This window comes from Diorhabda carinulata, chromosome 5, assembly GCF_026250575.1.
Source record: "Diorhabda carinulata isolate Delta chromosome 5, icDioCari1.1, whole genome shotgun sequence".
In the NCBI taxonomy this organism is placed as follows: domain Eukaryota; kingdom Metazoa; phylum Arthropoda; class Insecta; order Coleoptera; family Chrysomelidae; genus Diorhabda; species Diorhabda carinulata.
The window spans coordinates 4,092,874-4,119,439 of NC_079464.1; the positions used below are offsets into that span (position 1 = coordinate 4,092,874).

At 32.2% G+C, this 26,566-nt stretch overlaps 2 protein-coding genes across 2 annotated transcripts in view; both read right to left on the bottom strand.

The window, feature by feature from the left end:
• Positions 1–26,566, bottom strand: part of LOC130894451 (uncharacterized) — a 692,198-nt gene that overhangs the window by 78,339 nt on the left and 587,293 nt on the right. The gene's annotated exons all lie outside the window — the stretch shown is intronic.
• On the bottom strand, positions 3,500–11,439 carry LOC130894444 (uncharacterized). Its single transcript, XM_057801298.1, has 4 exons — positions 11,180–11,439; positions 6,130–6,369; positions 4,993–5,243; positions 3,500–4,085 (listed from the first exon to the last, which is right to left on the bottom strand). The coding sequence occupies exons 1-4, from the start codon at positions 11,358–11,360 to the stop codon at positions 3,534–3,536; spliced, it is 1,224 nt and encodes a 407-aa protein (XP_057657281.1). The 5' UTR covers positions 11,361–11,439; the 3' UTR covers positions 3,500–3,533.

Here is a 26,566-nt window from a genome sequence, read left to right on the forward strand (position 1 = left end):
TATTCACGTTCAAACACTTTATCGAACAATGAAATGATAATAACTTGAAGAAATTCAAATCAAATGAGAATGAAATTTCATTCTGCTTCTTTTTTCATACATTCGTACGCTTCTTCTTCTTTTTTTCTTACACAGTTTTTTCAAAATGTGATAAGTAGAGTTGATAATAACTTGAAAAAACTCAAATCAACAGTCAATACGAGTGAAAATAATCAGACACTTTGAAATTTTATTCTGCTTCTTTTTTCATACATTCGTACGCTTCTTCTTCTTTTTTTCTTACACAGTTGTCAAAATGTGATAAGTAGAGTTGATAATAACTTGAAAAAACTCAAATCAAGAGTCAATACGAGTGAAAATAATCAGATAATTTGAAATTTTATTCTGCTTCTTTTTTCATACATTCGTACGCTTCTTCTTCTTCTTTTTTTCTTACACAGTTGTCAAAATGTGATAAGTAGAGTTGATAATAACTTGAAAAAACTCAAATCAAGAGTCAATACGAGTGAAAATAATCAGATAATTTGAAATTTTATTCTGCTTCTTTTTTCATACATTCGTACGCTTCTTCTTCTTTTTTTCTTACACAGTTGTCAAAATGTGATAAGTAGAGTTGATAATAACTTGAAAAAACTCAAATCAAGAGTCAATACGAGTGAAAATAATCAGACACTTTGAAATTTTATTCTGCTTCTTTTTTCATACATTCGTACGCTTCTTCTTCTTTTTTTCTTACACAGTTGTCAAAATGTGATAAGTAGAGTTGATAATAACTTGAAAAAACTCAAATCAAGAGTCAATACGAGTGAAAATAATCAGATAATTTGAAATTTTATTCTGCTTCTTTTTTCATACATTCGTACGCTTCTTCTTCTTCTTCTTTTCTTACACAGTTGTCAAAATGTGATAAGTAGAGTTGATAATAACTTGAAAAAACTCAAATCAAGAGTCAATACGAGTGAAAATAATCAGACACTTTGAAATTTTATTCTGCTTCTTTTTTCATACATTCGTACGCTTCTTCTTCTTCTTCTTTTCTTACACAGTTGTCAAAATGTGATAAGTAGAGTTGATAATAACTTGAAAAAACTCAAATCAAGAGTCAATACGAGTGAAAATAATCAGATAATTTGAAATTTTATTCTGCTTCTTTTTTCATACATTCGTACGCTTCTTCTTCTTTTTTTCTTACACAGTTGTCAAAATGTGATAAGTAGAGTTGATAATAACTTGAAAAAACTCAAATCAAGAGTCAATACGAGTGAAAATAATCAGATAATTTGAAATTTTATTCTGCTTCTTTTTTCATACATTCGTACGCTTCTTCTTCTTCTTTTTTTCTTACACAGTTGTCAAAATGTGATAAGTAGAGTTGATAATAACTTGAAAAAACTCAAATCAAGAGTCAATACGAGTGAAAATAATCAGATAATTTGAAATTTTATTCTGCTTCTTTTTTCATACATTCGTACGCTTCTTCTTCTTTTTTTCTTACACAGTTTTTTCAAAATGTGATAAGTAGAGTTGATAATAACTTGAAAAAACTCAAATCAACAGTCAATACGAGTGAAATTAATCAGACACTTTGAAATTATATTCTGCTTCTTTTTTCATACATTCGTACGCTTCTTCTTCTTCTTCTTTTCTTACACAGTTGTCAAAATGTGATAAGTAGAGTTGATAATAACTTGAAAAAACTCAAATCAAGAGTCAATACGAGTGAAAATAATCAGATAATTTGAAATTTTATTCTGCTTCTTTTTTCATACATTCGTACGCTTCTTCTTCTTCTTCTTTTCTTACACAGTTGTCAAAATGTGATAAGTAGAGTTGATAATAACTTGAAAAAACTCAAATCAACAGTCAATACGAGTGAAATTAATCAGACACTTTGAAATTTTATTCTGCTTCTTTTTTCATACATTCGTACGCTTCTTCTTCTTCTTCTTTTCTTACACAGTTGTCAAAATGTGATAAGTAGAGTTGATAATAACTTGAAAAAACTCAAATCAAGAGTCAATACGAGTGAAAATAATCAGATAATTTGAAATTTTATTCTGCTTCTTTTTTCATACATTCGTACGCTTCTTCTTCTTTTTTTCTTACACAGTTTTTTCAAAATGTGATAAGTAGAGTTGATAATAACTTGAAAAAACTCAAATCAACAGTCAATACGAGTGAAAATAATCAGACACTTTGAAATTTTATTCTGCTTCTTTTTTCATACATTCGCACGCTTCTTCTTCTTCTTCTTTTCTTACACAGTTGTCAAAATGTGATAAGTAGAGTTGATAATAACTTGAAAAAACTCAAATCAACAGTCAATACGAGTGAAATTAATCAGACACTTTGAAATTTTATTCTGCTTCTTTTTTCATACATTCGTACGCTTCTTCTTCTTTTTTTCTTACACAGTTTTTTCAAAATGTGATAAGTAGAGTTGATAATAACTTGAAAAAACTCAAATCAAGAGTCAATACGAGTGAAAATAATCAGATAATTTGAAATTTTATTCTGCTTCTTTTTTCATACATTCGTACGCTTCTTCTTCTTTTTTTCTTACACAGTTTTTTCAAAATGTGATAAGTAGAGTTGATAATAACTTGAAAAAACTCAAATCAACAGTCAATACGAGTGAAAATAATCAGACACTTTGAAATTTTATTCTGCTTCTTTTTTCATACATTCGCACGCTTCTTCTTCTTCTTCTTTTCTTACACAGTTGTCAAAATGTGATAAGTAGAGTTGATAATAACTTGAAAAAACTCAAATCAAGAGTCAATACGAGTGAAAATAATCAGATAATTTGAAATTTTATTCTGCTTCTTTTTTCATACATTCGCACGCTTCTTCTTCTTCTTCTTTTCTTACACAGTTGTCAAAATGTGATAAGTAGAGTTGATAATAACTTGAAAAAACTCAAATCAAGAGTCAATACGAGTGAAAATAATCAGATAATTTGAAATTTTATTCTGCTTCTTTTTTCATACATTCGCACGCTTCTTCTTCTTCTTCTTTTCTTACACAGTTGTCAAAATGTGATAAGTAGAGTTGATAATAACTTGAAAAAACTCAAATCAAGAGTCAATACGAGTGAAAATAATCAGATAATTTGAAATTTTATTCTGCTTCTTTTTTCATACATTCGCACGCTTCTTCTTCTTTTTTTTCTTAGAGTTTGTGTAGAATATTAAAGTTTTTAAGTATTTGTATTAAGTTTAGAAGCATTGCCTCCAAAGCCACTGCGTTAGTTTACGAGAAATAAGAAAGTGTGGAAAGTATTTGGAAATATTGAAAATTGCTTAAACAACCATTGGGTTCCAAGGTATTTTTGAGGACTATTATCGACAGACTAAATTTTAGATATCTGAAAATTTCAAAAATATCATTTCAGATTTTGATTAGTATTTCGATTATTCTTTTCTAGACAGTTTTGCTTATTTGAATTATTGAATTCAGGTGATATGCAGGCCTTGGACATAATTAAGGTAAAATAATATAAATAACAAAAAAATTATTAATTTTATTATAATTTACAGCCATTTTCTGTTTATATATTCTTCAATCATGAAATGTAATCTCCTTTTCGCTTCTTCTGGTATATTATTTACCATCATAGCTTTAAATTGCGCATCATTAAAATCTACTACGTTCGAATCTGGTAAAGCATGTCCTTTTTGACCAAAAGCAACCATTGGAATGAAACTCAAGTCCCAATTAAGAACTTGTACTGAATCGAGCTCTAGTTCTTTTAAGAATTTACTGTAACTAAATTTAGAATATTCACAATCCAATCTTTTTATATTATTCACAAACTCGTTATGATAAAAACGTATTAAATCATCGAATTTCATTCGCAAAACGTTCGTTTGCACACTAGTGAATAAAAAATTTAAAATATCAAATCCCGGAGATCCGTAATTGTAAAGTTGGAAATCGACGAATTTATTCTTAACCGGTTCTCCATTTACATACTTCATCATCGCATTATTAACCCAAAGATCAGAATGAGTGATAGTAGCGAAAGGTTCTCTCTTATTTTCACCAGAAAAATCTGGTTTGAATTCATTCCACATTTTACGAATCTGTAAGAAAAATTATAGTCGTAGAGAAAACATAGTATTCAATACACTATAAAAATTGATGGATAAATCGAAATAAGGTATGTATGAGATTATATTCGAACAAATGGATGTTTTATGAATATTAAAACGATATAAAACAATGAGGTTATGTTGTTATTTTGGTGTTAATACTAATTATTATTAATAAGCCTTCTAAATACTTTTTATTACAAGGTGTTGGTTGAAAAAAATTTCAAATCGCCAGCGATATGAACGAGGAGATTCTGCCTCGTCATTAACAACCTTAAAATCTGAAACTATCAATAATATCGTCGAAAAATAAACAATTTAACTTTAGTCTTTGAAGACGATAACTTGGTAACGAAACGCGCGTCAGATAGTGTAATTGTGAGAGTTAGTGTAGTGGTAGTGTGAATAGTGTGTTCAGTATAGATATCATCAACGGTTCCACCTTAGGTGAGAACAATTTTTTGATTCCCATCCGAGGATGGAATGAATCAAGTAGATGTAGTGGTTTTTCCAAGTGCGTTTCATATTTAGATATGAAGATGCACTGATTTGTGTGATAATTTTAAACAAAATAAGGGCGTGATAAATGCCAAACGTAGCCGTTAAACAAAGAAATATGAAGAAAATACTGCATTTCATCCATTTTTTTGTTCATTTGTTAATTTTTTTTGTTTATAAAATATATTTATTGTGTCCAGGATTTCAATCGCTCGGAGTTGGTAGCCCTGTTTGACAGATACTGACAGTTGACAGCGTCATAAGTCAAAATTCTTCCATTAAAACCGAACGAATAAATAAGGGCATTGTCGTGATGAAAAAAAGTTTGTAGTCGTCAATCTATTAAGATATCAAACATTTATTGTGATGATGATGATTCTCATTAAAAAAGTTTGCTTACTTTTGGAACGTATGGTGTACATTCCTTGGACTGTAATAAAATTTCCTCTACGATTCCAATTACATCTTTGAAAGAATTTTCTTCTGAAAGCTGTAGATGATTGTTACAAACCGGTCGAATTTCTTTGAAGAACAAATCAGGATGTTTCAATTTGAAAGCGATGACAGTTGAATGGAATTCTGCCAAGTCCTTAAGAAGCAACATGGATTCTTTGAGATTATAACCAACATGTCTATCCAAATTTGTATAACCTATAAAATATAATAAAAATAATAAATTTCAACGCGTTTTTATCGATATTTTACTTGTAGTCTTACGAACTATTTGATCATTGAATTAAATAATTGTAGTTTTGCATTGATCAAGAAAAACGACTTAGGATTGATATAACTAGAATGATAACTAAAAAACTAATACTTAGACGGCCGAAAGGGCATAAAAACTTTTAGAAACAAAGGGTCACAACCAGTATAACAACCGGGCTTTCATGAAGGTTGATTTACTGCACTATTCAGTCCAATAAAAAAGACAGGGAAGCTGCAGTCAAAATGTGGATACACAGTATGCTAGAAAATTACCTCTATCGTGTTCCTAGCAAGCTTTTTTTACGTTGAATTCAAACTTATGGTAATAGAAGCTGTATCTATCTCACCCACCACCATCAGTTAGTCATCGAAGGTCCACCGATATACATCTTTGGTAACAAAAAACAAGAATTCTACTTGACACAACAAGTGATAAGTGGTCAGTGCGTTGAATATGAATCAGTCTGCTGTTGCCAGAGTTCACTGTCGTTACCAATTATCGAAGCTTACTCTTACCAAGACGAAAAAATCTGTCGGAATCTTCCATAGATCTATGGAGAAAAGAAAGAGTTTACGCACGAAATACTATGAGGAACTGTCAGAATAATGGGTGGTGGAATGTCCTTCTCCTTGTTTGGTGGTGGATACCTTATGGACGGGTTTCCTCAGAGTCTACAGTGTTGTTTTTGTGGGTGTCTCTTTCTAATTTACCAACAACGCGTCTTGGTTAAATGGAACGGGATGTGGATGGTATATTAGTAAGATTTACTTTGCTTTATTATAATTAGAAGAAAGTGACCATTTTCGGGTAATTGTTTTTGAATTTACTTACCGGACATTTTCAAATTTTCCATAATTATAATACCATCTTTATCGACAGTATTACTGCCGTTCAAATTCAATCTACCGCCGTAAAACTTAGGGAAACATGTGATGACGTTCTTCATGCCGTTTTCTTTTTGAAATTGTTGAAGTATCGGTACTATTTTATCGTAAAATATTATTTCCGCTTTGAACGTAACTTGTATGTTGAAGATTTCTTGAAATTTTTCAATCAAAGGGATTGTTTTACCTTTAAAAAACATTAAAATTGAAATTAATTATCGAGTGATGAATGGATTAGACGTGGGGGTTATCCAATTCAAAATTATGATCCTTTGAAGGAACAAACCTAACCAAGCCCTTCGTTTTTATACAACACCGGCGTAGAAAACAACTTCTGTGTCAAAATCAGCTGATGCTCGGTCAAAAATGGACGCTGTGGGTTAAACAAAATTTCTGTGAGGTTAGTGAAGTTATTGATTAGATTTTAGACCATTTTACTCGCAGTTTTATTGCGAAATAGCTTGAAAAGGTTGCTACTTAGAGAAGTGCGGACTTTCTATTGGAAACATGGATTTTTTGTTTTTTTTTCGACTATGCAATGTTGTGCTTAGTGTAGGTGAACAGTAGATGTAGTTTGAGAAGCTAGTTTATTTGAAACTGTTGAAAAATGAGCAAGATTCTGTCTAAAATCCTATTTATCTAAAGAGAAGGGCTTGACTACACCACTGGGCTTTCCCTTTGTAACCTTAAAAGTACACATTCATGTTTGAATTCATCTTGATTTCCAAAAAAACTAAGTAATTTGAACTTGTGATTCGCTTAAATACTACAAAACTGCAAAAATACACCCTACAAAAAAAGCTGACACGATAAAGTCGGTTGTTTACCCCACGGCCGCCATTTTGATGTAGATCAGCTATTTTCTTAAATTGCCTGATTACATTCATATAATTTTCAGCTTTTACTTTCAAAAGACACTTGTATAAATTTGATAAATGTGATACAATTAATTTGCGAGTTTAGTAAACAGCTGCCTTGTCAAAATCAGATGACGTTCAGTCAAAAATGGACGCTGTGGGAAAAACAAAATTTCTGTGAGGTTAGTAAACTTATTGATTAGATTTTAGACCATTTTACTCGCAGTTTTATTGCGAAATATCTTGAAAAGGTTGCTACTTAGAGAAGTGCGGACTTTCTATTGGAAACATGGATTTTTTGTTTTTTTTTCGACTATGCAATGTTGTGCTTAGTGTAGGTAAACAGTAGATGTAGTTTGAGAAGCTAGTTTATTTGAAACTGTTGAAAAATGAGCAAGATTCTGTCTAAAATCCTATTTATCTAAAGAGAAGGGCTTGACTACACCACTGGGCTTTCCCTTTGTAACCTTAAAAGTACACATTCATGTTTGAATTCATCTTGATTTCCAAAAAAACTAAGTAATTTAAACTTGTGATTCGCTTAAATACTACAAAACTGCAAAAATACACCCTACAAAAAAAGCTGACACGATAAAGTCGGTTGTTTACCCCACGGCCGCCATTTTGATGTAGATCAGCTATTTTCTTAAATTGCCTGATTACATTCATATAATTTTCAGCTTTTACTTTCAAAAGACACTTGTATAAATTTGATAAATGTGATACAATTAATTTGCGAGTTTAGTAAACAGCTGCCTTGTCAAAATCAGATGACGTTCAGTCAAAAATGGACGCTGTGGGTTAAACAAAGTTATACAAAGTTAATATGGCAGACAATCACTTGTATTGATAAAAATCAGTTTTAAAAAAGATAAAAAGAACAAAGGTAAAACTGCATCTTGTTAGATATATCTTATCTATTTGTCTATTTGAGATTACTTTGAGTAAAATACTAATAATCTTTGATCTAAAAACTAAAAAAAAAACATTAAATACACTGCCGAGCGTGAAATTAGTGTCGTAATTGAAGATTATTTTATTTTTTTTCTATCTTATTACATTGTCTACATTGTAAATTTTCGTCCGAATCCTTAAAAACCAATATCAAACTTATAGATGACAAATCATTTCCACTGCTTGGAAAAATCGAAAAGAAACTGCAAAATTAGAGCTACTGATGACCAAAAATATTTTTGAAAACGCACTTGCAGAAATTTGTACACGGTATAAATTATTCTAGTTTTATAGAATTGCATTAATACAAGATGGATTACATAATAATCAAATTCAATAAATTAGATTTAATCTTTTGATAAAAATGATCACAAGGCCTTCGAAACATTGTTTGAAGATACCGATCAAGGTAATCTCGATATCTTTTAAATTTTAAATAGCAAGTCTTATAACTTCAATATGACACGTGTTTTTTTGTTGTTGGATCATTTTTTTCGTACTATTTGCTAGATTATTGGGCAGTTTTGATAATCAGAAGTCCGCGTCCCAATTCGATTCTGCTTTATTATGTATGCGTCTAGCATACCCAGAAATATTAACTAACATATTTTGGATCGATCCATAAGAGATGTTGAGAGCTTCCCTCAACTTTTTTGATGTTAAGACGATTTCACGACTTTCATTAAATAATTATTTACAATTTCAACTATTCTGTAGCCAAAGTTCAATTGAAAAATAAAATTTCGAATGATTTCGTTGTTCAACGTTTATGAGATTTGTAGATTTTTAGATCGTTGCACATGCCAAAGAAACTGTTAGCCATAAAGAGACATTCGTAAGAAAATTATCACAAATTTTAATTATTCATTAAAAATACTCAAACAATCAAATATTTCTTGGAGAACTAATTTATAAATAAACTTTTGTAGTACATATTATACTACCGGTATAAAGAAAGAATTAAAAGATATTAGTAATCATTTTTCATCTAGTAGGCGATTTATTTTATTAATGTCAGTTTGCTGTCAATCTTTTTAAAACATGTCGACATGCATTTAATGTACGCTTTGGCTTCTGGTAACTCGTCAGAAGCCAGAAGGTTATATACTGAACGTTTTCAGCATAAATATTATCGAGTTAAGCGGAGAGTACCTTTTTGTTAAATAATCTATTGGAAAAGTCATTTTTTCAATCTTTAGATTGTACAGATTGTCTGTAAAAAACCAACGAATTGTTAACCGTTGGGCATGAGCCGCCTCTGTCCTTCAGATAGCAGTGTAGAATCATTTTTTGTATAACGAGATTAATAATTATTTGTCGTCTAAAAGGCGACTTATTTTATTAATGTTAGTTTGCTGTCAATCTTTTTAAAACATGTCGACATGCATTTAATGTACGCTTTGGCTTCTGGTAACTCGTCAGAAGCCAGAAGGTTATATACTGAACGTTTTCCGCATAAATATTATCGAGTTAAGCGGAGAATACCTTTTTGTTAAAATATCTATTGGAAAAGTCATTTTTTCAATCTTTAGATTGTACAGATTGTCTGTAAAAAACCAACGAATTGTTAACCGTTGGGCATGAGCCGCCTCTGTCCTTCAGATAGCAGTGTAGAATCATATTTTGTATATAGAGATTAATAATTATTTGTCGTCTAAAAGGCGATTTGTTCTGTTAATGTCAGTTTGCTGTCAATCTTTTTAAAACATGTTGACATGCATTTAATGTACGCTTTGGCTTCTGGTAACTCGTCAGAAGCCAGAAGGTTATATATTGAACGTTTTCCGCATAAATATTATCGAGTTAAGCGGAGAGTACCTTTTTGTTAGAAAATCTATTGGAAAAGTCATTTTTTCAATCTTTAGATTGTACAGATTGTCTGTAAAAAACCAACGAATTGTTAACCGTTGGGCATGAGCCGCCTCTGTCCTTCAGATAGCAGTGTAGAATCATATTTTGTATATAGAGATTAATAATTATTTGTCGTCTAAAAGGCGATTTGTTCTGTTAATGTCAGTTTGCTGTCAATCTTTTTAAAACATGTCGACATGCATTTAATGTACGCTTTGGCTTCTGGTAACTCGTCAGAAGCCAGAAGGTTATATATTGAACGTTTTCCGCATAAATATTATCGAGTTAAGCGGAGAGTACCTTTTTGTTAGAAAATCTATTGGAAAAGTCATTTTTTCAATCTTTAGATTGTACAGATTGTCTGTAAAAAACCAACGAATTGTTAACCGTTGGGCATGAGCCGCCTCTGTCCTTCAGATAGCAGTGTAGAATCATATTTTGTATATAGAGATTAATAATTATTTGTCGTCTAAAAGGCGATTTGTTCTGTTAATGTCAGTTTGCTGTCAATCTTTTTAAAACATGTTGACATGCATTTAATGTACGCTTTGGCTTCTGGTAACTCGTCAGAAGCCAGAAGGTTATATATTGAACGTTTTCCGCATAAATATTATCGAGTTAAGCGGAGAGTACCTTTTTGTTAGAAAATCTATTGGAAAAGTCATTTTTTCAATCTTTAGATTGTACAGATTGTCTGTAAAAAACCAACGAATTGTTAACCGTTGGGCATGAGCCGCCTCTGTCCTTCAGATAGCAGTGTAGAATCATATTTTGTATATAGAGATTAATAATTATTTGTCGTCTAAAAGGCGATTTGTTCTGTTAATGTCAGTTTGCTGTCAATCTTTTTAAAACATGTCGACATGCATTTAATGTACGCTTTGGCTTCTGGTAACTCGTCAGAAGCCAGAAGGTTATATACTGAACGTTTTCCGCATAAATATTATCGATTTAAGCAGAGAGTACCTTTTTGTTAAATAATCTATTGGAAAAGTCATTTTTTCAATCTTTAGATTGTACAGATTGTCTGTAAAAAACCAACGAATTGTTAACCGTTGGGCATGAGCCGCCTCTGTCCTTCAGATAGCAGTGTAGAATCATTTGTTGTATCAAATTCTCTATAAGGACATACGTAATCATCTATTAAAAATTTATAATGTTCGATTGTATAATTTAGAAAATATACTCAAATATAAATTCTGTTCACTCCAGAATTTTTTCGGGTATACCGGAAACTGCAATAAATAGCTGTTGAAATGCTATAACTAAAGTATCAGATACCAAAATTTTGATTTTGAATACTGTTTTAAAACGAAAAATTAAAATGTTTACTACCTACTACATGCAGAACGGAATCCTCTTTGGTTTCTTCATTTTTTACGGTTATATCTAATTTGAACAATTCCCCACCATTATTTTCTCCTTTCTCTACCAAATTGCTAGACTTAATATCGACAATTTTCTTATTTTTTCCTAAATTTTTATCAAAAATAGTTTCTAACTGCTTCAAATCCATAATTTATATAATAAGGAAATTCACGATTAAACCACTCAATCAATTGGTTGTATGGAAACGAATAGTTCGAATTATAGACAAATGAATTTATCATTCAATGTATTTATTTCAAAAAACAGATAAGATAAAGTGAAAATTATGGAATAGTATTAATAGTACTAATAACACTGCCCGACAAAACAAATAATTCTAGTTTTCGATGGCTATATACGAAAATTCATTCGTTCAACCAAAAGAGAAAGAATATGAATTCTAATGATGGTAAATTATAATGAAAGACTTCGAAATCATGAAGAAGCATGTTATTTATTCGAAAAAACGCATTTTCAAATACCTCCAATCAGAAACGGTGAATAAAAAACTGAAAATCTAAAGTCTACGCGACTATCTGTCACCTATTTCATTTTCCAGGCAAATTATATACTTTTGCGCAGCCTATAGAACGTAACCCAGTTATTAGATAACAGAATAGCTCTCCAAGTACTAGGCTCTTGTAAAATTGTACTATTATGATAATGCAAGCAGTTTCTAAGCTCATTCACGTTTTTTCCATCGATCGAAGCAGTGCTGGAAGTCTTCTTTGGTGATGTGCCTTTAGGAGCTCTTTTATTTTCTGCTTTACCGCTTCCATGGACTCAAATCGGATCCCTTTCAAAGCAGATCTTTTTATAGCTTTCAAGGAAATCTGAGCAGACCCGTTGAAGCAAAAGCTTTTGGTCAAGAATTAGATTTTTTGGCACCAACTTAGCACAGACAGTTTCTTTATCGTCGTTTACATCCTCGTTAATAATCCGGACGCTCATTCGACGATTTACACGCACAATTTGAAACAATCATAAGGCGACCTGGGTGCTTGTCATCTTCATGACCCTCTCGGCCCTCACTTAAGCGCTTACAACACCCAAAATCACGCGCACGAGATAGAGAATTGTCCCCATAGGTCTCTTGCAACAATTTATAGCATCCAGTCGGAGTTTTTTTTCGATTTAACGAGAAATTTGAGATTGATACGCCGATTTTGGTGACATCCATCTAAGGCGCTCTCTAGGCGCGCATTCTCGTTATTTAATAGCCAGACCTCGTATATTTATCTACTGAATACTGTCATTAGAATTACCATCTGAAGAAAAAGTAAAGTTTCCACAAGGAAACATCTCCTGTGGTAGTGTGAGTTTGTCCATAGACAAAGGCTACGGTCAAAAGGTTATTTTAAATATGTTTTAAAAAGTTTTAGAATTAAATTATCCAAAATTTTGTACAAGTACAACAGCCAATTATATTAGAAGCGATTCAACAACTAAATCAACACTTTTATCAATGATTTCACTATCCACAAACCTGACTAGAACGCCATTACGACGTTGCCAGTTACGTGGATACTTCCGGCTACCTACGGTTTCCAAATGGAGTAGCCAGAGGGAACCATGTGTTAGTGAGGTCTTTCAGACCTCGTATCAGTCGTAGAATTACAAAAAATCCGAAACTGCGGGTTTCTTCATCAACAACAGATATAATTTTAATTTTGGTTGCCATTTTTTTAATGTTTCAACTAATTATAACAGAATAATCTTGGATTTTCAATTTATACGATTAATCTTCTGTATCAAAACTCATTATAGTTCCGTCTTGGCGGTTGGTTAGACAATGAATCATCACCAGGTCGCTGACAGTTTTGGCTAAGCTTTCGAATTGGCGACGTTGCCAAAAATTATTTGGATACGTAGCCTTATATTCATTATGGTTTTCTTCTGTATATTGGAATTTTAATTTGTTTGTATCTTTATTTATTTATTTCTATGATCGATTTTTAGTTTTTGGAAGCTTTCTTCAAGATGCGACTTGGTACAGAAGTAACTTTCTCACCTGTACGCTTTTGATCTGTGTCGATTCGATGTGGGAAATTAGTGGGAAATCGGAAGGTTTAAATCGTCAATTAGTCAAATTATAAATCGATTTTTGTTTTCTACCGGCCTAACATTTTGATTTTCCGTTTTTAATTATCATATTAAGTATTTGTATAGTGGGATATTGGTTCACGTGGAATAAACAAGTAACCCATGTGGCCACAGAAATAATTACGTTTAAACGAAACTATGTTTGTTGTCTTTAAGCAAATTTAAAATGAAACCAGATATAACATAGCGCGGGTTCTTTTTTCGAAGAATAGTCATAATCCAGCCGTAGATCAAATGTAACACACGCCTGTAATAACATAATGACTGTCACTTCAAGCTTCCTTTTTGATGTATACCCAATTCCGCCGCCAACGACTACAACATTAATGATGTTTATTATTAGCTCTGGCTAATTCGAATGATTATTTTGATGGTCGAGTTGTCGGGAGGGATTATCCTTCATTCGATTCACTGATTTATGGAGTTTACGTTCTAAAATTGGTTACATTCAAATTCGAGTTTGCAGATGGATTCCTGATAGTAGAAAATCTATTACCTCTTACGGATTCCTTCTAATTTCTTTGTTTGATATGATTGTACTTTGATTTTGTTTTTAGTACTTTCCTTTTTTTTTATTTTACTTCGATGTTTCTTAGTGAGTTAATTCGAAATGTTGAGTTACGATTTTGATTTGTATTTTCGCGTACTTGAGCATATCAAATCCTTTTTAAACCTAAATTGTAAATGTTTTCAGTGGATTTGTGAACATGGGAAAAATTAGTCATCGTTTTGTGATACTAAACTTTTATTTGTAAGGCTTCACACATACTAATATAAGAGCTGAATCAGATTAAACTCTGGAAGAGAGTTTGACAATGTTTCACAGAAATAAAACCAAATTCTATAACCATGAATGAAATTTGGGATCATCACTTCATACCCGAAACAAAGAGCAATCAGAATAATGGTCTGAAAATGGAGATCCGGCTCCAAAGAAGGCAAAAATCGTTCCATCTGCAGGTCAGGTGATGGTAGACCTTCAGAACTAAGACATGAAAATAAATTTGAACTTGTAGTCCACATTAAAAGTCTCAAATCTATCAGATTTCGTTTGATAAATTAATTCAATAATGGTAGGATTGGTATGGCGATGTTCTTGTATAGAATGAATGCTTTCAATATGGACCTGGGCTGTATTCAAGTTAACAATCAAACTAGACGCGCACTGAACAGTAAGGGTATAAAATTTATTGTTAATACTGTAACTAGTCTGAAAAAAAACGTGTTTTTCAACCCCCTGCTTTGATTTTTAAGAGGAAAAGTTTTTCTTGTTTTGTCATACCGATTCATTCCCGAATTATTGGATAAAAGTCCACCTTATTCACCGGATCTTGCACCTATCTAGTTTTTTTCTAAGGTGAAATCTGCATTAAAAAGAACAAATTTTACTGTTTATATTGGAACTTCAAATAAAATTAAAGACTTAATGAGGAAATTCAAGACTATTGACAAGATAAAAATTCTTAAATTTTCGTGATAGGTTTTTTTTGACAAAGCAAATTTTTATTTCAAGTTGATATCCTTTGTTGAGTAGTCAGTGCATATTTTTTAGTTTCAAATATAACTGTTTTTTCTATTTTTAATGTGTGCTTTTCATGTTTCTTTCGTATTCTGTCATTTTGTCAGTTTTAACTCTAAAACGAATTATGATAATGATGAAATGATGATTAATCGGCTTGTTACGGTATTTAAACTTCAAAAACAAGTATTTACATGGAATTTTTTTTCAAAATTTGATCGTTTTGGTTATTTTCAGTTCAATATATATTTTAAATAAAAAAAACTAGTACTAGATTTGAAGCTCTGCCAAATATAATCGCGTGAAAGTGATTTACATTTTTTTTTTATTATTTATTGTTATCAACAGCACTTCAAATGGCATTTTATCAGTTTTAACTCTGAAACGCGTTCTGATAATAATGAAAATTATTGAAATAATGATTTATCGGCTTGTTACGGTGAATAAACTTCAAAAACAGGTTTTTAAATGGAATTTTATTAAAAATTTGATCGTTTTAGTTATTTTGAGTTCAATATATATTTTAAATACAAAATTTGGGCGTTTTAGTTTTAGATTTGCAGTTTTTTGATTATTGATTCTCATCAACAGCACTTCAAATGGCATTTTATCAGTTTTAACTTTGTAACGCGTTCTAATAATGATGAAAATTGATGAAATAATGATTTATCGGCAGGTTACCGTGATTAAACTACAAAAACAGATTTTTAAATGGGATTTTATTCAAAATTTGATCGTTTTAGTTATTTTGAGCTCAATTAATATCTTAAATACAAAATTTGAGCGTTTTAGTTTTAGATTTGCAGTTTTTTTATTATTGATTCTCATCAACAGCACTTCAAATGGCATTTTATCAGTTTTAACTTTGTAACGCGTTCTAATAATGATGAAAATTGATGAAATAATGATTTATTGGCTTGTTACGGTGAATAAACTTCAAAAATAGGTTTTTAAATGAAATTTTATTCAAAATTTGATCGTTTTAGTTATTTTGAGCTCAATTAATATCTTAAATACAAAATTTGGGCGTTTTAGTTTTAGATTTGCAGTTTTTTTATTATTGATTCTCATCAACAGCACTTCATATGGCATTTTATCAGTTTTAACTCTGAAACGCGATCTGATAATAATGAGAATTATTGAAATAATGATTTATCGGCAGGTTACCGTGATTAAACTACAAAAACAGATTTTTAAATGGGATTTTATTCAAAATTTGATCGTTTTAGTTATTTTGAGCTCAATTAATATCTTAAATACAAAATTTGAGCGTTTTAGTTTTAGATTTGCAGTTTTTTTATTATTGATTCTCATCAACAGCACTTCAAATGGCATTTTATCAGTTTTAACTTTGTAACGCGTTCTAATAATGATGAAAATTGATGAAATAATGATTTATCGGCTTGTTACGGTGAATAAACTTCAAAAATATGTTTTTAAATGAAATTTTATTCAAAATTTGATCGTTTTAGTTATTTTGAGCTCAATTAATATCTTAAATACAAAATTTGGGCGTTTTAATTTTAGATTTGCAGTTTTTTTATTATTGATTCTCATCAACAGCACTTCAAATGGCATTTTATCAGTTTTAACTTTGTAACGCGTTCTAATAATGATGAAAATTGATGAAATAATGATTTATTGGCTTGTTACGGTGAATAAACTTCAAAAATAGGTTTTTAAATGAAATTTTATTCAAAATTTGATCGTTTTAGTTATTTTGAGTTCAATTTATATCTTAAATACAAAATTTGGGCGTTTTAGTTTTAGATTTGCAGTTTTTTTATTATTGATTCTCATCAACAGCACTTCATATGGCATATTATCAGTTTTAACTCTGAAACGCGTTCTGATAATAATGAGAATTATTGAAATAATGATTTATCGGCAGGTTACGGTGAATAAACTTTAAAAACAGGTTGTTAAATGGAATTTTATTAAAAATTTGATCGTTTTAGTTATTTTGAGTTCAATTAATATCTTAAATACAAAATTTGGGCGTTTTAGTTTTAGATTTGCAGTTTTTTTATTATTGATTCTCATCAACAGCACTTCAAATGGCACATTATCAGTTTTAACTCTGAAACGCGTTCTGATAATAATGAGAATTATTGAAATAATGATTAATCGGCAGGTTACCGTGATTAAACTACAAAAACAGGTTTTTAAATGGGATTTTATTCAAAATTTGATCGTTTTAGTTATTTTGAGTTCAATTTATATCTTAAATACGAAATTTGGGCGTTTTAGTTTTAGATTTGCAGTTTTTTTATTATTGATTCTCATCAACAGCACTTCAAATGGCATATTATCAGTTTTAACTCTGAAACGCGATCTGATAATAATGAGAATTATTGAAATAATGATTTATCGGCAGGTTACCGTGATTAAACTACAAAAACAGATTTTTAAATGGGATTTTATTCAAAATTTGATCGTTTTAGTTATTTTGAGCTCAATTAATATCTTAAATACAAAATTTGAGCGTTTTAGTTTTAGATTTGCAGTTTTTTTATTATTGATTCTCATCAACAGCACTTCAAATGGCATTTTATCAGTTTTAACTTTGTAACGCGTTCTAATAATGATGAAAATTGATGAAATAATGATTTATCGGCTTGTTACGGTGAATAAACTTCAAAAATAGGTTTTTAAATGAAATTTTATTCAAAATTTGATCGTTTTAGTTATTTTGAGCTCAATTAATATCTTAAATACAAAATTTGGGCGTTTTAGTTTTAGATTTGCAGTTTTTTTATCATTGATTCTCATCAACAGCACTTCAAATGGCATTTTATCAGTTTTAACTTTGTAACGCGTTCTAATAATGATGAAAATTGATGAAATAATGATTTATTGGCTTGTTACGGTGAATAAACTTCAAAAATAGGTTTTTAAATGAAATTTTATTCAAAATTTGATCGTTTTAGTTATTTTGAGTTCAATTTATATCTTAAATACAAAATTTGGGCGTTTTAGTTTTAGATTTGCAGTTTTTTTATTATTGATTCTCATCAACAGCACTTCATATGGCATATTATCAGTTTTAACTCTGAAACGCGTTCTGATAATAATGAGAATTATTGAAATAATGATTTATCGGCAGGTTACGGTGAATAAACTTTAAAAACAGGTTGTTAAATGGAATTTTATTAAAAATTTGATCGTTTTAGTTATTTTGAGTTCAATTAATATCTTAAATACAAAATTTGGGCGTTTTAGTTTTAGATTTGCAGTTTTTTTATTATTGATTCTCATCAACAGCACTTCAAATGGCACATTATCAGTTTTAACTCTGAAACGCGTTGTGATAATAATGAGAATTATTGAAATAATGATTAATCGGCAGGTTACCGTGATTAAACTACAAAAACAGGTTTTTAAATGGGATTTTATTAAAAATTTGATCGTTTTAGTTATTTTGAGTTCAATTTATATCTTAAATACGAAATTTGGGCGTTTTAGTTTTAGATTTGCAGTTTTTTGATTATTGATTCTCATCAACAGCACTTCAAATGGCATTTTATCAGTTTTAACTTTGTAACGCGTTCTAATAATGATGAAAATTGATGAAATAATGATTTATCGGCTTGTTACGGTGAATAAACTTCACAAACAGGTTTTTAAATGGAATTTTATTCAAAATTTGATCTGTTTAGTTATTTTGAACTCAATTTATATCTTGAATATAAAAAATTACAAGTAGATACGAGGTTTTTCATCTAAATGCAGCCCTAAGTACTTGACAACTGATTCTATCGGAATGGGAATATTATTGATGGAAATTTTCAACAAATTTTCTTGTCTTAAATTTTATTCGCTTTAATTTACTGGCATTGACGTTAATTCTCCATCAATAGACCCAATTTTGTAATAAATTTAGATGATTTTGTACTTTTTCTGCAGCTACAGTTGGGTGTACATCTATTGCCATAATTGCCGTGTCGTAACTATCCTGTGGCAGGTTTGCCAGGTTTTTTGAATCATAATAACCTGGGCATACTTCCATTGTATTGGATAGTATTGGAGGCGAAGTAAACTATTACAGATTACTGTTTACAGCTCCACTGCTTTTCTTGGTAGCTTCTGTAGTAGTTCTCCAGTTATTTGATCATACCCAGCAGCTTTCTTGTGATCTAGGAGTTTTATTTGTTGTCGATCTTCTGACGGGGGAAAATATCATCAAAGGTAGAGGTAATTGGCAAGATAACTTTCTATATTTTCATCGTTATTATTATCTGGAGCTGAGAATACATTTGAAAGGTGTTTTGCAAAAACTGTAGCTTTTTCTAAGTTTGTACGAGCCCATAACATATCTGATTTTAGTAAAAGTGAGTTGCTTACTGTCAATCATTTAAGTTTATTTGAAGCTTTCCAAATGGAGTGGTCTCCACGAGAAAGGTTCGAAGCATGAGTCTGGAAGGATTCATTCTTTGTAACCAAGCAACAAAATGATAAACCTAGGAATTCAAAGTCGAAAATTTTTCACTCACTGATTTCCAGGTGATTTTTTTCTCATGTTAGTTAGTTAGTTAGGATCCGAAGTTTCCAACATCTTCGTTGACAGATATACGAGACATTTTCTGATGCTAAAAGTCTTATTCCTATTTAATTGACGGTACTCTAAGAGTATTTATTGTGGGAGATCTTCTGGACATATTCTCTTCAATCTTCTTTTTGCTGGTGGCTCTTTATAACATCTTTGATCGGTGAGATTTCCAAATCGTTATCAATTGTTTGGTTAATAATGTACCAGGAAGCTCTATTCAGCTTTTTGGATTGGAATTATTGAAGTATTTTCGTATTTGAAGGTTTACTGGAGCCCGATAGTTCTATTCCATACAACCAGATTGGTACGAATATAATTGCATATTTTTTAGCTTCCTTGTGTCTCTTCTTGCAATATTTCTACTGGGAGAACAAACTCTATTTCAGCACTATGCAACAAAATTTTATGCACGACATCTAGTGTCACGGATAGCCTGTTTTTTTATTTTAAAAAAGCTCGAATTTTTCTGGGTCGATCACAGCTTTGTTAATTATGACTTTCAGCATGGTAGGAATATACTATTTGAACTAATGGATTGGACACAGTTTTATTGATTTATGTCTTAGATCATGTATCCACTCATTTAGACCAATGAGTTGTAATTTGGTCAAATTTTCAGTATTCCGACAGTGGTTCTAAATTATTATTATCGAAGCTGCGGTTCTGAAAGATAAAAGTGCAGCTGTGAGTGGTTAGACAGCTAGAAGAAGATTAATTTTGAGCCAAAAAGGCCAGTTGTTATTCCTGCTTATTTGTTAGTCTCATAGTTTTAGGGCACAAATCATGTTAACATATCAAAATTAAATATTTTGTATCGTCAGTCTTGTTATTTAATGGCCACACCTCGTATTATGGGATAGTTCGATCAAAACACCGCCGGGTGGAACAAAAAAAAAAACAAAAAGATTTTCAACAAACATTAAGTTTTGCGTTTACGGTGTGCGATGAGAGACCACCCGTATCGTGAACGTTACCAATCACCAAAGAGCCCGACCCATTACAAATTTAGAAAACATTTCGACCCACAGCAATAAAAGGGATACGTAAATAAGTAAATAGTAATGTTCTAGAAATTCGAGTGTTTATTTGTGAATCTGCGCGAACGTTAAATGTTATACAAACACTACCAGTTGAAATAACGGTAGCCCTGTCTTTTTTCTAATTTATTTCATTTAATGACGACCGATCACTTCTAACCATAAAACTCCTATTCCCATAATTACTAGTTCACGTTAGGGTCACTGATAGATATTCGACAAGGATTTTGAGTATATCGTTAAAAGAATCGACAGAAATTTTGTCTTGTGTCATTGTTGATCGACGACGAGTTAATTCGTGACAGATCGACATCTAACTTGTTAAACATGTAATCAAAGTCTTATTTTTTCTTTTCGTTTTCCAGTCCTGGATTCCTCTCTCTCTCTTAGATCTCCCATCAACTCTGCTTACCGTCTTTTCCTTGGTGTTTTTTATTTTCTTGTTCCTCTTTGTTATATGTCCATCATTCTTTTTTCTTTCATTTTCTGTTCTCCATTCTTTCGGATATTGTTATTTGGCTCAACTCCGCTTCTCCAAATAGATTCATTATTTGTTTTCCTCGGTCATAAATCTCCCTTCTTCTCTTTACCACCTGGTCTCCTTCTGAGTATGTTTCTATCCCATGCATCTAACTTCTATTTCTCTGCTTTGTTAACAATCCACGTTTCGCCTCCTTAGTTCACTGTTGGTCTTATTATTGTTTTGTTTAGATGTAGCTTCGCCTTTCTGGAGATTCTTTTGGAATCGTACTCAGCGCTCCCAATTGTTTACTTCCCCTCGTCATCCTCGCTTCCAGATTTTCTCCCTCGTCACCGTTGTCCTTGATAACCACCTCATGATATACATATCTTTGATTTTGCTCTAAGCTCAATGCCTTTTCTTTAGAATTTAGAAGGAATATTGTAAAGTTTCTAGCATCAAGCTACAATCGTCAATCGCCTTTTTAATCTTGTTTACAATAATGGTAAATGTCCCTTATAAAAGATATCTATCATCAAACTTCAACCGATTCACAACTAATAAGAATTCAACTTGAAATTGGACACAACAAGTAATTAAGCTGGTCAAGCGGTAACCCTAAAGCGACAAGGCCGGAGTCAGCGAGTGGTAGCGAGTGCGCTGAACATGAATCATTCCGTTGTTACCAAGAAACTGGTAACTTTCATCGAATATGCGGTTCCGAAAGATAAAAGTTTAGCTGCGAGTGTCTGGACAGATAGAAAAAGGCTTAAGATAGCTAATTTTGAGCTAAAAAGGTCAGCAATTGGACACAAACAGAAGATAACGAGTCTGCAAAAGATCTGGAGAAAGATTCGTGCAGTGTTGCATTAAAGAAAATGAGGCTTGTACGGTTTTAGCGAGCATTTCGATTGTATCAAAAATCGAGTTTGTTTTTATTGAAGCACGTTAATTAAACTGACGAGCAATGGGGATCCGTTTTCTTTTCAGTCGAAAGCAGACTGAAGAGTCTGCAGAAGATCTGGAGAAAGATTCGTGCAGTGTGGCTTAAAAGAAAATGAGGTTTGTATGGTTTTAGCGAGCATTTAGATTGTATCAAAAATCGAGTTTGTTTTTATTGAAGCACGTTAATTAAACTGACGAGCAATGGGGATCCGTTTTCTTTTCAGTCGAAAGCAGACTGAAGAGTCTGCAGAAGATCTGGAGAAAGATTCGTGCAGTGTGGCTTAAAAGAAAATGAGGTTTGTATGGTTTTAGCGAGCATTTAGATTGTATCAAAAATCGAGTTTGTTTTTATTGAAGCACGTTAATGAAACTGACGAGCAATGGGGATCCGTTTTCTTTTCAGTCGAAAGCAGACTGAAGAGTCTGCAGAAGATGTGGAGAAAGATTCGTGCAGTGTTGCATAAAAGAAAATGAGGTTTGTATGGTTTTAGCGAGCATTTAGATTGTATCAAAAATCGAGTTTGTTTTTATTGAAGCACGTTAATGAAACTGACGAGCAATGGGGATCCGTTTTCTTTTCAGTCGAAAGCAGACTGAAGAGTCTGCAGAAGATGTGGAGAAAGATTCGTGCAGTGTTGCATAAAAGAAAATGAGGTTTGTATGGTTTTAGCGAGCATTTAGTTTGTATCAAAAATCTATTTTGTTTTTATTGAAACACGTTAATGAAACTGACGAGCAATGGGGATCCGTTTTCTTTTCAGTCGAAAGCAGACTGAAGAGTCTGCAGAAGATCTGGAGAAAGATTCGTGCAGTGTTGCATAAAAGAAAATGAGGTTTGTATGGTTTTAGCGAGCATTTAGATTGTATCAAAAATCTATTTTGTTTTTATTGAAACACGTTAATGAAACTGACGAGCAATGGGGATCCGTTTTCTTTTCAGTCGAAAGCAGACTGAAGAGTCTGCAGAAGATGTGGAGAAAGATTCGTGCAGTGTTGCATAAAAGAAAATGAGGTTTGTATGGTTTTAGCGAGCATTTAGATTGTATCAAAAATCTATTTTGTTTTTATTGAAACACGTTAATGAAACTGACGAGCAATGGGGATCCGTTTTCTTTTCAGTCGAAAGCAGACTGAAGAGTCTGCAGAAGATCTGGAGAAAGATTCGTGCAGTGTGGCTTAAAAGAAAATGAGGTTTGTATGGTTTTAGCGAGCATTTAGATTGTATCAAAAATCGAGTTTGTTTTTATTGAAGCACGTTAATGAAACTGACGAGCAATGGGGATCAGTTTTCTTCTAAGTCGAAAGCAGACTGAAAAGTCTGCAGAAGATCTGGAGAAAGATTCGTGCAGTGTGGCTTAAAAGAAAATGAGGTTTGTATGGTTTTAGCGAGCATTTCGATTGTATCAAAAATCGAGTTTGTTTTTATTGAAGCACGTTAATGAAACTGACGAGCAATGGGGATCCGTTTTCTTTTCAGTCGAAAGCAGACTGAAGAGTCTGCAGAAGATGTGGAGAAAGATTCGTGCAGTGTTGCATAAAAGAAAATGAGGTTTGTATGGTTTTAGCGAGCATTTAGATTGTATCAAAAATCGAGTTTGTTTTTATTGAAGCACGTTAATGAAACTGACGAGCAATGGGGATCCGTTTTCTTTTCAGTCGAAAGCAGACTGAAGAGTCTGCAGAAGATGTGGAGAAAGATCGTGCAGTGTTGCATAAAAGAAAATGAGGTTTGTATGGTTTTAGCGAGCATTTAGATTGTATCAAAAATCGAGTTTGTTTTTATTGAAGCACGTTAATGAAACTGACGAGCAATGGGGATCCGTTTTCTTTTCAGTCGAAAGCAGACTGAAGAGTCTGCAGAAGATGTGGAGAAAGATTCGTGCAGTGTTGCATAAAAGAAAATGAGGTTTGTATGGTTTTAGCGAGCATTTAGATTGTATCAAAAATCGAGTTTGTTTTTATTGAAGCACGTTAATGAAACTGACGAGCAATGGGGATCCGTTTTCTTTTCAGTCGAAAGCAGACTGAAGAGTCTGCAGAAGATGTGGAGAAAGATTCGTGCAGTGTTGCATAAAAGAAAATGAGGTTTGTATGGTTTTAGCGAGCATTTAGATTGTATCAAAAATCGAGTTTGTTTTTATTGAAGCACGTTAATGAAACTGACGAGCAATGGGGATCCGTTTTCTTTTCAGTCGAAAGCAGACTGAAGAGTCTGCAGAAGATGTGGAGAAAGATTCGTGCAGTGTTGCATAAAAGAAAATGAGGTTTGTATGGTTTTAGCGAGCATTTAGATTGTATCAAAAATCGAGTTTGTTTTTATTGAAGCACGTTAATGAAACTGACGAGCAATGGGGATCCGTTTTCTTTTCAGTCGAAAGCAGACTGAAGAGTCTGCAGAAGATGTGGAGAAAGATTCGTGCAGTGTTGCATAAAAGAAAATGAGGTTTGTATGGTTTTAGCGAGCATTTAGATTGTATCAAAAATCGAGTTTGTTTTTATTGAAGCACGTTAATGAAACTGACGAGCAATGGGGATCCGTTTTCTTTTCAGTCGAAAGCAGACTGAAGAGTCTGCAGAAGATGTGGAGAAAGATTCGTGCAGTGTTGCATAAAAGAAAATGAGGTTTGTATGGTTTTAGCGAGCATTTAGATTGTATCAAAAATCGAGTTTGTTTTTATTGAAGCACGTTAATGAAACTGACGAGCAATGGGGATCCGTTTTCTTTTCAGTCGAAAGCAGACTGAAGAGTCTGCAGAAGATGTGGAGAAAGATTCGTGCAGTGTTGCATAAAAGAAAATGAGGTTTGTATGGTTTTAGCGAGCATTTAGATTGTATCAAAAATCGAGTTTGTTTTTATTGAAGCACGTTAATGAAACTGACGAGCAATGGGGATCCGTTTTCTTTTCAGTCGAAAGCAGACTGAAGAGTCTGCAGAAGATGTGGAGAAAGATTCGTGCAGTGTTGCATAAAAGAAAATGAGGTTTGTATGGTTTTAGCGAGCATTTAGATTGTATCAAAAATCGAGTTTGTTTTTATTGAAGCACGTTAATGAAACTGACGAGCAATGGGGATCCGTTTTCTTTTCAGTCGAAAGCAGACTGAAGAGTCTGCAGAAGATGTGGAGAAAGATCGTGCAGTGTTGCATAAAAGAAAATGAGGTTTGTATGGTTTTAGCGAGCATTTAGATTGTATCAAAAATCGAGTTTGTTTTTATTGAAGCACGTTAATGAAACTGACGAGCAATGGGGATCCGTTTTCTTTTCAGTCGAAAGCAGACTGAAGAGTCTGCAGAAGATGTGGAGAAAGATTCGTGCAGTGTTGCATAAAAGAAAATGAGGTTTGTATGGTTTTAGCGAGCATTTAGATTGTATCAAAAATCGAGTTTGTTTTTATTGAAGCACGTTAATGAAACTGACGAGCAATGGGGATCCGTTTTCTTTTCAGTCGAAAGCAGACTGAAGAGTCTGCAGAAGATCTGGAGAAAGATTCGTGCAGTGTGGCTTAAAAGAAAATGAGGTTTGTATGGTTTTAGCGAGCATTTCGATTGTATCAAAAATCTATTTTGTTTTTATTGAAACACGTTAATGAAACTGACGAGCAATGGGGATCCGTTTTCTTTTCAGTCGAAAGCAGACTGAAGAGTCTGCAGAAGATCTGGAGAAAGATTCGTGCAGTGTGGCTTAAAAGAAAATGAGGTTTGTATGGTTTTAGCGAGCATTTAGATTGTATCAAAAATCGAGTTTGTTTTTATTGAAGCACGTTAATGAAACTGACGAGCAATGGGGATCCGTTTTCTTTTCAGTCGAAAGCAGACTGAAGAGTCTGCAGAAGATGTGGAGAAAGATTCGTGCAGTGTTGCATAAAAGAAAATGAGGTTTGTATGGTTTTAGCGAGCATTTAGTTTGTATCAAAAATCTATTTTGTTTTTATTGAAACACGTTAATGAAACTGACGAGCAATGGGGATCCGTTTTCTTCTCAGTCGAAAGCAGACTGAAGAGTCTGCAGAAGATCTGGAGTGATTGTATCAAAAATCGAATTGGTTTTGTTGATATCGGCAAAACAAAAAAGATACGGAAGAGGAAAAAAAAGTATTGCAACGTAGATAATGTAATATTACTTCAGATTTTACTTTGAGAGGCTGAAACTCTCAGCATCAACCTTGGAAAAAATGTTCCAGAAGAACGTATTCAAGAAGTGTAGACAGATTTATGACCAAAAGACATATCTGATGTTTTTTTTAAGTTACCTCGTATCAGTACATTACTAGGAAAGCTTTAAGAAATGATAAGAATAAAAAATATTGTACACGTCCAAATAACGAGCAGTTTTTGAAATTATTGTAAGTTAACTGAAGCCCTTCATAGTAACCCATTCTCAAAGGCAAAGATATAGATTTGAAGTATCAATCATTATCATCATTATCATCATCATCATCATCATCATCATCATTATCAAGTCTTTCAATCCTCTGGATTATGCCTCTATTTTAAAGAGTTTTAAAATCATTTTGTGACGTGGATTATTCTACGTTTTCTATTTTTGTTTTCTTTATAGTTTATCGTTTGTCTTTACTGCTTTTGTTATCATTTTCCATTCCTTTCGGATCCGGTATTTTGCCCACTAGTTCTCCAGTACTCTTATGTCCTCCTCTATTTCGTTTCTCCAAGTCTTTCTCGGCCTGCTTCTTCTCCTTGACCACAATGGAGTCCATTGCTTTATTATTTTGCTCATTTCAGTTA

Coding starts and splice junctions, on each gene's coding strand:
- LOC130894444 (XM_057801298.1), bottom strand. CDS start 11,360: ATGGATTTGAAGCAGTTAGAAACTATTTTTGATAAAAATTTAGGAAAA. Junction 6,370..11,179: donor TTCCGTTCTGCATGTAGTAG/GTAGTAAACATT, acceptor TGTTTTTTAAAG/GTAAAACAATCCCTTTGATT. Junction 5,244..6,129: donor GGAAAATTTGAAAATGTCCG/GTAAGTAAATTC, acceptor TATATTTTATAG/GTTATACAAATTTGGATAGA.